Source organism: Oncorhynchus gorbuscha, unplaced genomic scaffold, assembly GCF_021184085.1.
Source record: "Oncorhynchus gorbuscha isolate QuinsamMale2020 ecotype Even-year unplaced genomic scaffold, OgorEven_v1.0 Un_scaffold_1061, whole genome shotgun sequence".
NCBI lineage: Eukaryota > Metazoa > Chordata > Actinopteri > Salmoniformes > Salmonidae > Oncorhynchus > Oncorhynchus gorbuscha.
This window is the reverse complement of record NW_025745959.1, coordinates 848-15,152: the sequence shown is the minus strand read 5'-3', so window position 1 is coordinate 15,152 and position 14,305 is coordinate 848. Positions and strand designations below refer to the sequence as shown.

The 14,305-nt window shown below is 42.0% G+C and overlaps 1 protein-coding gene across 1 annotated transcript; it reads right to left on the bottom strand.

The window, feature by feature from the left end:
* Nucleotides 1-217: 217 nt before the first annotated feature.
* LOC124021145 (gastrula zinc finger protein XlCGF17.1-like) lies at nt 218-13,480 on the bottom strand. Its single transcript, XM_046336493.1, has 2 exons — nt 13,343-13,480; nt 218-2,282 (listed from the first exon to the last, which is right to left on the bottom strand). Exons 1-2 carry the CDS (start codon nt 13,374-13,376, stop codon nt 1,144-1,146), a joined length of 1,173 nt encoding a protein of 390 aa, XP_046192449.1. The 5' UTR covers nt 13,377-13,480; the 3' UTR covers nt 218-1,143.
* Between the last annotated feature and the right edge of the window lie 825 nt (nt 13,481-14,305).

The following is a 14,305-nucleotide window of genomic DNA, read 5'->3' as shown; positions in this document are numbered from 1 at the left end:
AACTATAGAATAACAAGCTGAAAGACTAATGATCATTCTAAGGAAGACATTAAAACTATAGAATAACAAACTGAAAGACTAATGATCATTCTAAGGAAAAGACATTAAAACTATAGAATAACAAGCTGAAAGACTAATGATCATTCTAAGGAAAAGACATTAAAACTATAGAATAACAAGCTGAAAGACTAATGATCATTCTAAGGAAAAGACATTAAAACTATAGAATAACAAGCTGAAAGACTAATGATCATTCTAAGGAAATGACATTAAAACTATAGAATAACAAGCTGAAAGACTAATGATCATTCTAAGGAAAAGACATTAAAACTATAGAATAACAAGCTGAAAGACTAATGATCATTCTAAGGAAAAGACATTGATTAAAATAGTAAGAATAGGATGTAATATCCAACCAGAAATATAAGTTAGTTTTACTACATTGTTAGTAAACAATATAATTGTACCAAAAAAATTTGTCAAGTTAGTTGAAAATGTTACATGTAAAATATGAAATATCAAAACCAAATGTTCACCCCTTTGTTAATATGTATTGGCAATAATTAACATAGTGAGGCATGGAATAATAAAACATGTATATTTTGTCAGGCTGAATGTTTGAAATATGAGGTGATTTGAGTCATGCTTCTTCAGTAGTGGAAGAAAGACAATTAGCACTTGAACGTTGTAAAGAAATACTGTGTGTAAATACTGGAGTGATATGACGGTCAATAAAATTGTTCATAGAGCCTGTATAGGCTGCAAGTACGTTGAAATTAAGTTGTTTTCAAATCGCTGAGCACAAGCACCCGAAGAAGACGTCTTTTCAACTTTCACTTTCAACCAAAACCGACCATGATGGATGTCGGGTCTTCTTTTCAACGTCTTTTTAACGACATTTTGCTATTGTAAATAGTTCTTTGTTCTGAACTGACTTGCCTAGTTAAATAAAGGTTACATTACTACAATGTTAAAAACATTCTACATTGTGGCATCATTAGAACACTCCTACTACAATGTTAAAACATTCTACATTGTGACATTATTTCATTGATATCATGAAACAACTCCTTCATAAATGTATTTTCTGATGTTTAAATCACAGATCTTTTATCAGAGTATCTCTTCCAACATTGATGACAGCTATGAGGTTTCTCTCCTGTGTGTTCTCTGGTGTGTAGTCAGATGGCTAGATGAAGTAAAACTCTTCCCACATTGATCACAGCTATACGGTTTCTCTCCAGTGTGAATTCTCAGGTGTGCTACCAGGTTGCCTGCATGAGCAAAACACTTTCCACATTGATTACAGCTATATGGTTTCTCTCCGGTGTGTGTTCTCTGGTGAATAGTCAGATTGCTGGATGTAACAAAACTCTTCCCACATTGATTACAGCTGTAAGGTTTCTCTCCTGTGTGTGTTCTCTGGTGAATAGTCAGAATGCTAGATGTAGTAAAACTCTTCCCACATTGATCACAGCCATGAGGTTTCTCTCCTGTGTGTGTTCTCTGGTGAATAGTCAGATTGCTAGATGTAGTAAAACTCTTCCCACATTGATCACAGCTATGAGGTTTTTCTCCAGTGTGAATTCTCTGGTGTGATTGTAATGTATATAATTTTGAAAATGTCTTCCCACATTGATCACAGCTATAAGGTTTCTCTCCTGTGTGTGTTCTCTGGTGAATAGTCAGATGACTAGATGTTGTAAAACTCTTCCCACATTGATCACAGCTATGGGGTTTCTCTCCAGTGTGAATTCTCTGGTGTGATTGTAATGTATATAGTTTTGAAAAGTTCTTCCCACAGTCAGAGCAGCTGTAAGGTTTCTCTCCAGTGTGTGTTCTCTGGTGTATGGTCAGGTGGCTAGATGAGGTAAAACTTTTCCCACACTGATAACAGCTGTAAGGTTTCTCTCCTGTGTGTATTCTCTGGTGTGTTTTCAGGCTGCTTGGAACATTAAATCTCTTCCCACACTGATCACAGCTCTTACGTTTCCCTCCTCTATGGATTCTCTGAGGTCTTTTGAGGTCTGCTGAAGAGGTGAATCTCTTCCAACAGTCAGAGCAGCAGTGAGATGTCTCTTCTGTGTGAAATCTCTGGTGCACTTTCAGTGAACCTGATATTGAGTAACTCTTCCCACGGTCAGAGCAGTGGGAAGAGTTACGCTTGAGATGTTCTGAGTTCCGCTTGAGATGTTCTGATGTGGAGAGGTTCTTGTCTGCCTCGTCAGCATCATGATGTTGTTGAGGCTCCCCAGTGGATCCACGATGGTCACGTCTCTCTCCTGTGTGAACAAGTCAAACAGATGGTTGAAAAGGCCCACAACAACAGAATCCACTGTTTATTTTTAGCTAAAAAGGTGCTGCCCATGATGTTGTACAACAATTTACGTTCTTAATGAATGTTTAAATGCTTTTACAAACTTATTGGACAATCAGTGAACAACAGTCACATTTTGTCTTGTCTTTTTTCCACTTTAGTTGTAAAGTTGATGATTCTAGAAGTGGGCCCTTTTCTGTGTTTGCTCACGAGGATGATGTGCAATTTAGTTGCAGAAACTTCTCCCCGCTGAAGAAGAAACCACTAGTTATGGACGTTATATATCAACGGTGAGAAAAAATGGTGAGTGACGATTGTAGTTTTCCACAATGTATTCTGAATATTACAGCTCACTATCATCGCAGATCAGGAGAGCTACTGAAGGAAACTCACATTAAGTTCTGTGTCTATTCACTAATTCACCACCGTGGGGGAAAACTCAGGGGAGTTCTCATAGGCTGACAGCAAAAATAGCCTCCATTTCCAGGTTGAATATGAGTGCATTTCACACTACTTTTGGATTCAATTGTAATGCTCGTTTCTCCTGCTTAATATAATGTTTAAGCAGTTTATACTTAAAAAACAACAACATTTTAATCCATTTTAGAATAAGGCTGTAACATAACAAAATGTGGAAAAAAGTCAAGGGGGTCTGAATACTTTCCGAAGGCACTGAATAAACATTGCTCTTTCTATGACACTGACCAGGTGGATCCAGGTGAATTAGAGAAGGGTGAAAGGTTAAAAGTTGACCCTGAACTGACAACCAATTAGCCAAATAAAAACAATCCCGATAAAAAGCTGTTTCGGCTGAGATCTATTTGTTTAGCATCAATGGGCTGCATCTCAATCCACCAATCATCTTCTCACATAAACGTCTGTAAAGGTTTTTCTAGATTTCTACATCAGCTGAGATCTATTTGTTTAGCATCAATGGGCTGCATCTCAATCCACCAATCATCTTCTCACATAAACGTCTGTAGCATCCAAACAGCTTGGGCCTAAACACTGATACTGAAACCCCTCTGTGGAAAGGCAAGTCACAAAAACACATACAGTACCAGTCAAACGTTTTGGACACGCCTACTCATTCAAAGGTTTTTACTAGATTTCTAGATTGTAGAAATTGCTTGTTTTAATTGCTTTACTAGGAATCTTAGCGCAGTAGACATGCTCATGTTATTTATATTAGTGCAGGGTGAGCTGCACACAGTGGACTTCCTACTAGGGCACAAAGTCTCAGTGCTTTCAAGGGTTTTTCTTTATTTTTTTTACTATTTTCTACATTGTAGAATAATCAAAACAATGAAATAACACATATGGAATCATGTAGTAACCCCAAAGAAATGTTAAACAAATATATTTGAGATTCTTCAAAGTAGCCACCTTTTGACTTGATGACAGCTTTGCACACTCTTGGCCTTCTCTCAACCAGCTTCATGAGGTAGTCACCTGGAATGCATTTCAACAAAAAATGTGTTGAATCAAAATGTTTTATTTGAGATTCTTCAAAATATTTCAAATATGCATTTTCATTGGATTTCAATTAACAGGTGTATTTCCTTCCTTCTGAATGCTTTTGAGACAGTTGGCATTCGCAACCAGTTTCATGAGAGAGTCACCTGGAATACATTTAAATTAAATGGTGTGCCGTCTTAAAAAGTTAATTTGTGGAATTCCTTTCCTCAATACTTTTGAGCCAATCAGTTGTGTTGTGACAAGATAGGGTTGGTATGCAGAAGATAGCCCTATTTGGTAAAAGACCAAGTCCATATTATGGCAAGAACAACTCAAATAAGCAAAGAGAAGCAACTGTCCATCATTACTTTAAGACATGACGGTCAGTCAATCCGGAACATGTCAAGTTTCTTCAAGTGCAGCCGCAAAACCATCAAGCGCTATGATGACATTGTCTCTCATGAGGACCTCCACAGGAAAGGAAGACCCAGAGTTACCTCTGCTGCAGAGGATAAGTTCATTAGAGTTAACTGGCTCTCATGAGGACCGCCACAGGAAAGGAAGACCCAGAGTTACCTCTGCTGCAGAGGATAAGTTCATTAGAGATACCGGCCTCAGAAATTGCAGCTTAAATAAACGCTTCAGAGTTCAAATAACAGAAACATCAACTGTTCGGAGGAGACTGTGTGAATCAGGCCTTCGTGGTCAAATTGCTGCAAAGAAACCACTACTAATAAAGAAACTTGCTTGGGCCAAGAAACACGAGACATTAGACCGGTGGAAATCTGTATTTTGGTCTGATGAGTCAATTTGACATTTTTGGTTCCAACCGCCGTGTCTTTGTGTTTATTTTATTTATTTTTATTTCACCTTTATTTAACCAGGTAGGCAAGTTGAGAACAAGTTCTCATTTACAATTGCGACCTGGCCAAGATAAAGCAAAGCAGTTCGACAGATACAACGACACAGAGTTACACATGGAGTAAAACAAACATACAGTCAATAATACAGTATAAACAAGTCTATATACAATGTGAGCAAATGAGGTGAGAAGGGAGGTAAAGGCAAAAAAGGCCATGGTGGCAAAGTAAATACAATATAGCAAGTAAAACACTGGAATGGTAGTTTTGCAATGGAAGAATGTGCAAAGTAGACATAAAAATAATGGGGTGCAAAGGAGCAAAATAAATAAATGAATTAAATTAAATACAGTTGGGAAAGAGGTAGTTGTTTGGGCTAAATTATAGGTGGGCTATGTACAGGTGCAGTAATCTGTAAGATGCTCTGACAGTTGGTGCTTAAAGCTAGTGAGGGAGATAAGTGTTTCCAGTTTCAGAGATTTTTGCAGTTCGTTCCAGTCACTGGCAGCAGAGAACTGGAAGGAGAGGCGGCCAAAGAAAGAATTGGTTTTGGGGGTGACCAGAGAGATATACCTGCTGGAGCGTGTGCTACAGGTGGGAGATGCTATGGTGACCAGCGAGCTGAGATAAGGGGGGACTTTACTAGCAGGGTCTTGTAGATGACATGGAGCCAGTGGGTTTGGCGACGAGTATGAAGCGAGGGCCAGCCAACGAGAGCGTACAGGTCGCAATGGTGGGTAGTATATGGGGCTTTGGTGACAAAACGGATTGCACTGTGATAGACTGCATCCAATTTGTTGAGTAGGGTATTGGAGGCTATTTTGTAAATGACATCGCCAAAGTCGAGGATTGGTAGGATGGTCAGTTTTACAAGGGTATGTTTGGCAGCATGAGTGAAGGATGCTTTGTTGCGAAATAGGAAGCCAATTCTAGATTTAACTTTGGATTGGAGATGTTTGATATGGGTCTGGAAGGAGAGTTTACAGTCTAACCAGACACCTAAGTATTTGTAGTTGTCCACGTATTCTAAGTCAGAGCCATCCAGAGTAGTGATGTTGGACAGGCGGGTAGGTGCAGGTAGCGATCGGTTGAAGAGCATGGATTTAGTGTTACTTGTATTTAAGAGCAATTGGAGGCCACGGAAGGAGAGTTGTATGGCATTGAAGCTTGCCTGGAGGGTTGTTAACACAGTGTCCAAAGAAGGGCCGGAAGTATACAGAATGGTGTCGTCTGCGTAGAGGTGGATCAGGGACTCACCAGCAGCAAGAGCGACCTCATTGATGTATACAGAGAAGAGAGTCGGTCCAAGAATTGAACCCTGTGGCACCCCCATAGAGACTGCCAGAGGTCCGGACAGCAGACACACTGAACTCTATCAGATAAGTAGTTGGTGAACCAGGCGAGGCAATCATTTGAGAAACCAAGGCTGTCGAGTCTGCCGATGAGGATGTGGTGGTTGACAGAATCGAAAGCCTTGGCCAGATCAATGAATACGGCTGCACAGTAATGTTTCTTATCGATGGCGGTTAAGATATCGTTTAGGACCTTGAGCGTGGCTGAGGTGCACCCATGACCAGCTCTGAAACCAGATTGCATAGCAGAGAAGGTATGGTTAGATTCGAAATGGTCGGTAATCTGTTTGTTGACTTGGCTTTCGAAGACCTTAGAAAGGCATGGTAGGATAGATATAGGTCTGTAGCAGTTTGGGTCAAGAGTGTCCCCCCCTTTGAAGAGGGGGATGACCGCAGCTGCTTTCCAATCTTTGGGAATCTCAGACGACACGAAAGAGGTTGAACAGGCTAGTAATAGGGGTGGCAACAATTTCGGCAGATAATTTTAGAAAGAAAGGGTCCAGATTGTCTAGCCCGGCTGATTTGTAGGGGTCCAGATTTTTCAGCTCTTTCAGAACATCAGCAGAATGGATTTGGGAGAAGGAGAAATGGGGAAGGCTTGGGCGAGTTGCTGTTGGGGGTGCAGTGCTGTTGACCGGGGTAGGAGTAGCCAGGTGGAAAGCATGGCCAGCCGTAGAAAAATGCTTATTGAAATTCTCAATTATGGTGGATTTATCAGTGGTGACAGTGTTTCCTATCTTAATATAATATATGCCATTTAGCAGACGCTTTTATCCAAAGCAACTTACAGTCATGTGTGCATACATTCTATGTATTGGTGGTCCCGGGGATCGAACCCACTACCCTGGCGTTACAAGCGCCATGCTCTACCAACTGAGCTACACAAGTGGGCAGCTGGGAGGAGGTGTTCTTATTCTCCATGGACTTTACAGTGTCCCAGAACTTTTTTTGAGTTAGTGTTGCAGGAAGCAAATTTCTGATTGAAAAAGCTAGCCTTGGCTTTTCTAACTGCCTGTGTACAACGGTTTCTAGCTTCCCTGAATAGCTGCATATCACGGGGGCTGTTCGATGCTAATGCAGAACGCCATAGGATGTTTTTGTGTTGGTTAAGGGCAGTCAGGTCTGGGGAGAACCAAGGGCTATATCTGTTCCTGGTTCTAAATTTCTTGAATGGGGCATGTTTATTTAAGATGGTTAGGAAGGCATTTAAAAAAATATCCAGGCATCCTCTACTGACGGGATGAGATCAATATCCTTCCAGGATACCCCGGCCAGGTCGATTAGAAAGGCCTGCTCGCTGAAGTGTTTCAGGGAGCGTTTTACAGTGATGAGTGGAGGTCGTTTGACCGCTGACCCATTACGGATGCAGGCAATGAGGCAGTGATCACTGAGATCTTGGTTGAAGACAGCAGAGGTGTATTTAGAGGGGAAGTTGGTTAGGATGATATCTATGAGGGTGCCCGTGTTTAAGGCTTTGGGGGTACCTGGTAGGTTCATTGATAATTTGAGTGAGATTGAGGGCATCAAGTTTAGATTGTAGGATGGCTGGGGTGTTAAGCATGTTCCAGTTTAGGTCGCCTAGCAGCACGAGCTCTGAAGATAGATGGGGGCAATCAGTTCACATATGGTGTCCAGAGCACAGCTGGGGGCAGAGGGTGGTCTATAGCAGGCGGCAACGGTGAGAGACTTGTTTTTAGAGAGGTGGATTTTTAGAAGTAGAAGTTCAAATTGTTTGGGTACAGACCTGGATAGTAGGACAGAACTCTGCAGGCTATCTTTGCAGTAGATTGCAACACCGCCCCCTTTGGCAGTTCTATCTTGTCTGAAAATGTTGTAATTTGGAATTAAAATTTCAGAATTTTTGGTGGTCTTCCTAAGCCAGGATTCAGACACAGCTAGAACATCCGGGTTGGCAGAGTGTGCTAAAGCAGTGAATAGAACAAACTTAGGGAGGAGGCTTCTAATGTTAACATGCATGAAACCAAGGCTATTACGGTTACAGAAGTCATCAAAAGAGAGCGCCTGGGGAATAGGAGTGGAGCTAGGCACTGCAGGGCCTGGATTCACCTCTACATCGCCAGAGGAACATAGGAGGAGAAGAATAAGGGTACGGCTAAAAGCAATAAGAATTGGTCGTCTATAACGTCTGGAACAGAGAGTAAAAGGAGGTTTCTGGGGGCGATAAAATAGCATCAAGGTATAATGTACAGACAAAGGTATGGTAGGATGTGAATACAGTGGAGGTAAACCTAGGTATTGAGTGATGAAGAGAGAGATATTGTCTCTAGAAACATCATTGAAACCAGGAGATGTCATTGCATGTGTGGGTGGTGGAACTAATAAATTGGATAATGTATAGTGAGCAGGACTAGAGGCTCTACAGTGAAATAAGCCAATAAACACTAACCAGAACAGCAATGGACAAGACATATTGACATTAAGGAGAGGCATCCTTAGTCGAGTGATCAAAAGAGTCCAGGGAGTGGAGTGGTTGGTTTCGGGGTCAAGGCGATTTAGACAGCTAGCCAGGACATCGGTAGCAAGCTAGCATAGGAAGGGGGTCTGTTGTTAGCCACCTCTTGCGTTCCGTCAGTAGATTAGTCGGGTTCCGTGTGGTAGAGGGAATTAGTCCAAATCACACAACAACAAAAATAAAATAAAAACAATAGATATAGTTATAGAGGCCCAAGAATAAACATAATAATAATAATAAAAATAAATAAATTGTCCGATTGTCTATTCTGAGAGCTGCCGGTAAGACAGCTAACGGTTAGCAGGCCGCAGATGGGCGTTCAGGTAACGTCGAGACGGAGGAGCCAGCTGGATCTCCTTCGGGTAGACAACGTCGGCAGTCCAGTTGTGAAGGCCCGGTGGGGCTCCGCGTAGGCAGTAAAACGGGTCCGGATAGGTGACTGCAGCCCAGGAGTGATTGACGGAGCTCAGGAGTGATTTACGGAGCTGGCCAGCTCCGGAGTAATTGATGTTTGCTCCGGAATCGACGAGAGCAGATAGACACACGGATAGCAGCTGGCTAGCTGTGAGATCCGGGAATGAATGTCCAGAGAGCAGTTGAAATCCAAGGACATGGAGAGAAAAATTGGTCCGGTATGTTCCGTTCCGAGCCGCGCTGTACAAAACTGGTGATAGATTTTCAAGCTAAAGGATAGCTGATGACCACAAACCGTGGTTAGCTGAATTACTAACGATTTGCCAGTAAAGAAGCTAACTAGCTTCTGAACTAGCTTCTGAACTAGCTTCTGATTAGCTTCTAGCTAGCTTCTGGCTAGCTTCTGGCTAGCTTCTTGGAGTTTCTGGCTAGCTTCTGGCTAGCTTCTTGGAGGATTGCAGATTTGAGGTAAATAATACTTATTTATAAATATAAATTGGTGAGGCGGGTTGCAGGAGAGTGTTTTGAAGATGAGTTGATGGAAAATAAAAAAAATGTATGTGAAAAAAAGTTGTAAATATATATATATACAGGACACGACAAGACAAGGACAAAAGACGTCTGAACTGCTATGCCATCTCGGAAAGTTATCAACGCAGAGTAGGTGAACGGATGACCTCCACATGTCTGGTTCCCACTGTGAAGCATGGAGGAGGAGGTGCGATGGTGTGGGGTTGCTTTGCTGGTGACTCTGTCTGGGATTTTATTTAGAATTCAAGGCACACTTAACCAGCATGGCTACCACAGCATTCTGCAGCGATACACCATCTCATCTCATCTGGTTTTCACTCAGACTATCATTTGTTATTCAACAGGACAATGACCTAACACACCTCCAGGCTTGATAAGGGCTATTTGACCAAAAAGGAGAGTGATGGAGTACTGCATCAGATGGCCTCCACAATCGCCCAACCTCAACCCAATTGAGATGGTTTGGGATGAGTTGGACGGCAGAGTGAAGGAAAAGCAGCCAACAAGTGCTCAGCATATGTGGGAACTCCTTAAAGACTGTTGGAAAAGCATTCCAGGTAAAGCTACAGTTAGTTTCGAAATGGGTGGCAAGGAATAAGTTAGACACAAATATTTAAAATACTAAAAGCATTGTATTCACTAAACCCTAAACCTCAACTAAATCTTGTATCTTGTAATGAATAATGTGTAAATTGAGCACGTTGAGGTGACTAAACTGCTTGGAGTAACCCTGGATTGTAAACTGTCATGGTCAAAACATGTTGATACAACAGTAGCTAAGATGGGGAGAAGTCTGGTCTATAATAAAGTGTTTCTCTGCCTTCTTAAACAACACTGTTACCAATACATGTTGCTCAGTGTAGTTCAATGTCCAGGCCTATTTTAACTGTTAGAAAACGCTGACGACATCATATGAAAAGTGTAAAATTATGACTACAACTACTGTTCCCTGAAGGAGGGAAACGAGGAATATACTATTAAATCTGCACCTGGCTGGAAGTATTATTTATTATGATAAAATGTACTATGATATTATTTATTATGATCAAATTTACTATGCTCTCTTTAGCCGATGTGAGGAAGACCTTTAAACAGGTCAACATTCACAAGGCCGCAGGGCCAGACGGATTACCGGGATGCGTGTACTCAGAGCATGCGCTGACCAACTGGCAAGTGTCTTCACTGACATTTTCAACGTCTCCCCGTCCAAGTCTGTAATACCAACATGACAGACAACTATAGTCCCTGTGCCCAAGAACGCCAAGGAAACCAGTCTAAAGGATTACCACCCCAAAGCGTCACATCCGTAGCCATGAAGTGCTTTGAAAGGCGGGTCATGGCTCACATCAACACCATCATCCCAGAAACCCTGGACTCACTTCAGTTCGCCCCAACAGATCCACAGATGACGCCATCTCTATTGCGCTCCACATTGCCCTTTCCCATCTGGACAAAAGGAACACCTACGTGAGAATGCTGTTCATTGACTGCAGCTCATCGCTCCACACCATAGTGGCCTCAAAACTCATCACTTAGCTGGGACTGAACTCCATCTGCAACTGGATCCTGGACATCCTGACAGACTGTCCCCAGGTGGTGAGGTTTGGCAACAACACATCCACCACACTGACCCTCAACACAGACCCCTCAGGGGTCGTGCTTATCATGGACTACAGGAAACGGAGGGCCAAACTTTCCCACGTTCACATTGACTTGGCTGTAGTCGAGCCGGTGGAGAGATTCAAGTTCCTCTGTGTTCACATCACTGACCAATTATGGTCCAAACACACCAACACAGTTGTGAAGAGGGCATGATAACGCCTCTTCAAATTCAGGAGCATGAAAAGATTTGGCACGGGGCCCTCAGATCTCAAAAAGTTATACAGCGGCACCATTGAGAGCATCTTGACTGGCTGCATCACCGCCTGGTTTGAGAGCATCTTGACTGGCTGCATCACCGCCTGGTTTGAGAGCATCTTGACTGGCTGCATCACCACCTGGTTTGAGAGCATCTTGACCGGCTGCATCACCGCCTGGTTTGAGAGCATCTTGACTGGCTGCATCACCGCCTGGTTTGAGAGCATCTTGACTGGCTGCATCACCACCTGGTTTGAGAGCATCTTGACTGGCTGCATCACCGCCTGGTTTGAGAGCATCTTGACCGGCTGCATCACCGCCTGGTTTGGCAACTGCTTGGCATCTGACAGCAAGGTGCTATAGAGTGTGGTGCGTACTGCTAAGCACACCACTGGAGCCAAACTCCCACTCAGGGCCTCTATACCAGGCGGTGTCAGAGGAAGGCACTAAATATTGTCAGCCACCAGCCTAGACTGTTCTCTCTAGGTCCAAAAGGCTCCTTAACATTCCACTTCACAATAACAGCACTTACAGTGGACCAGGGGAAGCTCTAGCAGGACAGAAATTTGACTTGTTGGAAAGGTGGCATCCTATGACGGTGCTACGTTTTAAAGTCACTGAGCTCTTCAGTACGGGTCATTCTACTGCCAATGTTGGGCTATGGAGATTGCATGGCTGTGTGCTCGATTTTATACACCAGTCAGCAACGGGTGTGGCTGAATCCACTCATTTGAAGTGTGAACACATTTGTATATGTAGTGTATTTGCAACTGCTCGACAAAATACATATTTAAAAAAATCTCGACAAACAGCCTACTGACAAAACAATCGACCAGTCGACTAGAGTCAGTCCTAAAAAAATTGGGGGGAATTGGCTGAATATTATACAATGACTTATCAACTATATCTATATACTCAATTAACATCACAAACAGCTAACATTATTAGAGCAACACCTTGCTAAGAAAAGACAATATTTCGCCTTTAATGTAATGGCATGAAAAGAATTGGCTGAATATCATACAATGACTTATCAACAGCTCTAACAATTTGACCTCCACAGGAAAACCAACATCACCATTGATTCCTGAAGAATAGAGCTTATAAACTACTCATGTTTCAACTGTCTGTTATATATCCTAGAAACCTGGTTAAACTATCATTATGACATCATGGATGAATTCTAGAATATATTATATATCCTAGAAACCTGGTTAAACTCTCATTATGACCTCATGAATGAACTCTAGAATATACTATATATTCTAGAAACCTGGTTAAACGATTATTATGACCTCACGGATGAATTCTAGAATATACTATATAGCCTAGAAACCTGGTTAAAACTCTCATGTTAAACTTATGGATGGCCAGTCCTTGTATTCATAGTGTAGTGAATTCAGGGAGAGGCCCTGAGCTGAACTCAAACCTGGGTCCAGCGACTGTCAAGCCAACGCCTTATAACTGTTACGCCAAGATGTCTGAACTTCTTGACAAGGTCGCTAGGTGTTGGGTTAAGGTTTCTACAATATTGTTCACTATGAATTTGAGAGTGGTTACACTTCTCCTTCCCCCATCCCTCAGCTGTTAACCAAGTCTCTGGGCAGCCATTTTGTTGCGGTTTAAATCCTAGTTTGCCCCATTTTAAAAAGCCACACATCAATCAACCAATATGCAGTTCAAACAATAACAAACCTGTAATTCCACCACTGTTTGGTAATAAGATGGATGGGGCTGGAGAAATGTAACTACTCTCAAATTCATAGACATACCTGTGGATGCAAGGACTGACCATACATGATATCAACATTATAGTTTTAACCATGTTGAGGTGATACAGTGTTGATTTACATTGTTTCTAAACATTGGAGTAAAAAAAAGCTTATTTGGGGTTCTGATGGGGTACAACAGTTGAACTAAGCTCTTGAGGCAGGTGTTATATTATTCAAGAATCAATGGCTATAAATAAATCATTTAAAAGTAAAAAAATGGATGTAGCAATTGCATATTTCCCCTTTAACACCAAACATCAGTTCAACAACTGCAGAGTTTGTGCCTCTGTTTTTAAGACAGTACTTACTAGTGTTAATCAGGGCCCGGTTTCTCAAAACCATTTTACTGCTAAGTTCATCATTAGAACCATTGGATGCCTTAAGATGAGTTTGGGAATCCGGGCCCAGATATCCAGTTTCCTCCTCTTCCTCCTCCTTTTTGGATGTGACAGTCACCTCCCCCCTCCTCCTCTTTCACTCCAAAAACTGCATCCTCCTCTCTCTCTTCCTCCTCTTCTTTTACTGTAACATCCTCCTCCTCTTTCACTCTGAACGCATCTTCCTCTTCTTTCAATGAAACGTCTTTCTCTTCTTCTTTCACGGTAACAGCCTCACCCTCTACTTGTTTTTGTATTGTAACAGCCTCCTCTTCCTCTTTCATGAGACCCTCTTTCTCCGTCCAGCAGACCTCATCTTCTTTATCAGGAGGAGAGTAGCTTAGTGAACTCATTGTCGGAGATGTTAGCTAGCTATGCTAACACTAACTTAACCAGCCAGATAGAAGACCAATAATAATAACTAACAAGACGACAGAAGTGCGTTTAAAACACAGTGGCTAATATATACTAAAGCGTCTAAAGCGGTTTATTGGTTCGGCTATTTGTCTATCAAGCTACCGAGGTGTCTGACTAACTGTTGCTGCTGATGAAAGAAGAGTTCCGTCCACTAGATTATACGTCACACCAGCAGCATCGGCTTAAATTCCCAGACCGCCATCTGCTGACTGGAGGGGTAACGCAGTTGAGAGAAATTAATATTTTATTTTCAGAAAAAAAAAAAAAGTGAAACGGTAGGAAGTTTTTACTCACCAATGTAGCAACACAGTGTAGTTTTAAAGACTTAATAATGTAGTTGTAGTCACGACCTGATTACCGATATGGCGGTGCACAATTCGGCGTCGTCTGGGTTCGGCCGGAGTAGACCGTCATTGTAAATAAGAAGTTGTTCTTAAAACTGACTTGCCTGGTTAAATAAAAGGTTTAAAAAATAAA

What these genes read in the sequence shown, in the direction of transcription:
- LOC124021145 (XM_046336493.1), bottom strand. Translation starts at nt 13,376, where the DNA reads ATGGTTTTGAGAAACCGGGCCCTGATTAACACTA. An exon ending in CCGGGCCCTGATTAACACTA is followed by an intron (nt 2,283 to 13,342) that starts GTAAGTACTGTC and finishes TTGTTCACACAG; the next exon opens with GAGAGAGACGTGACCATCGT.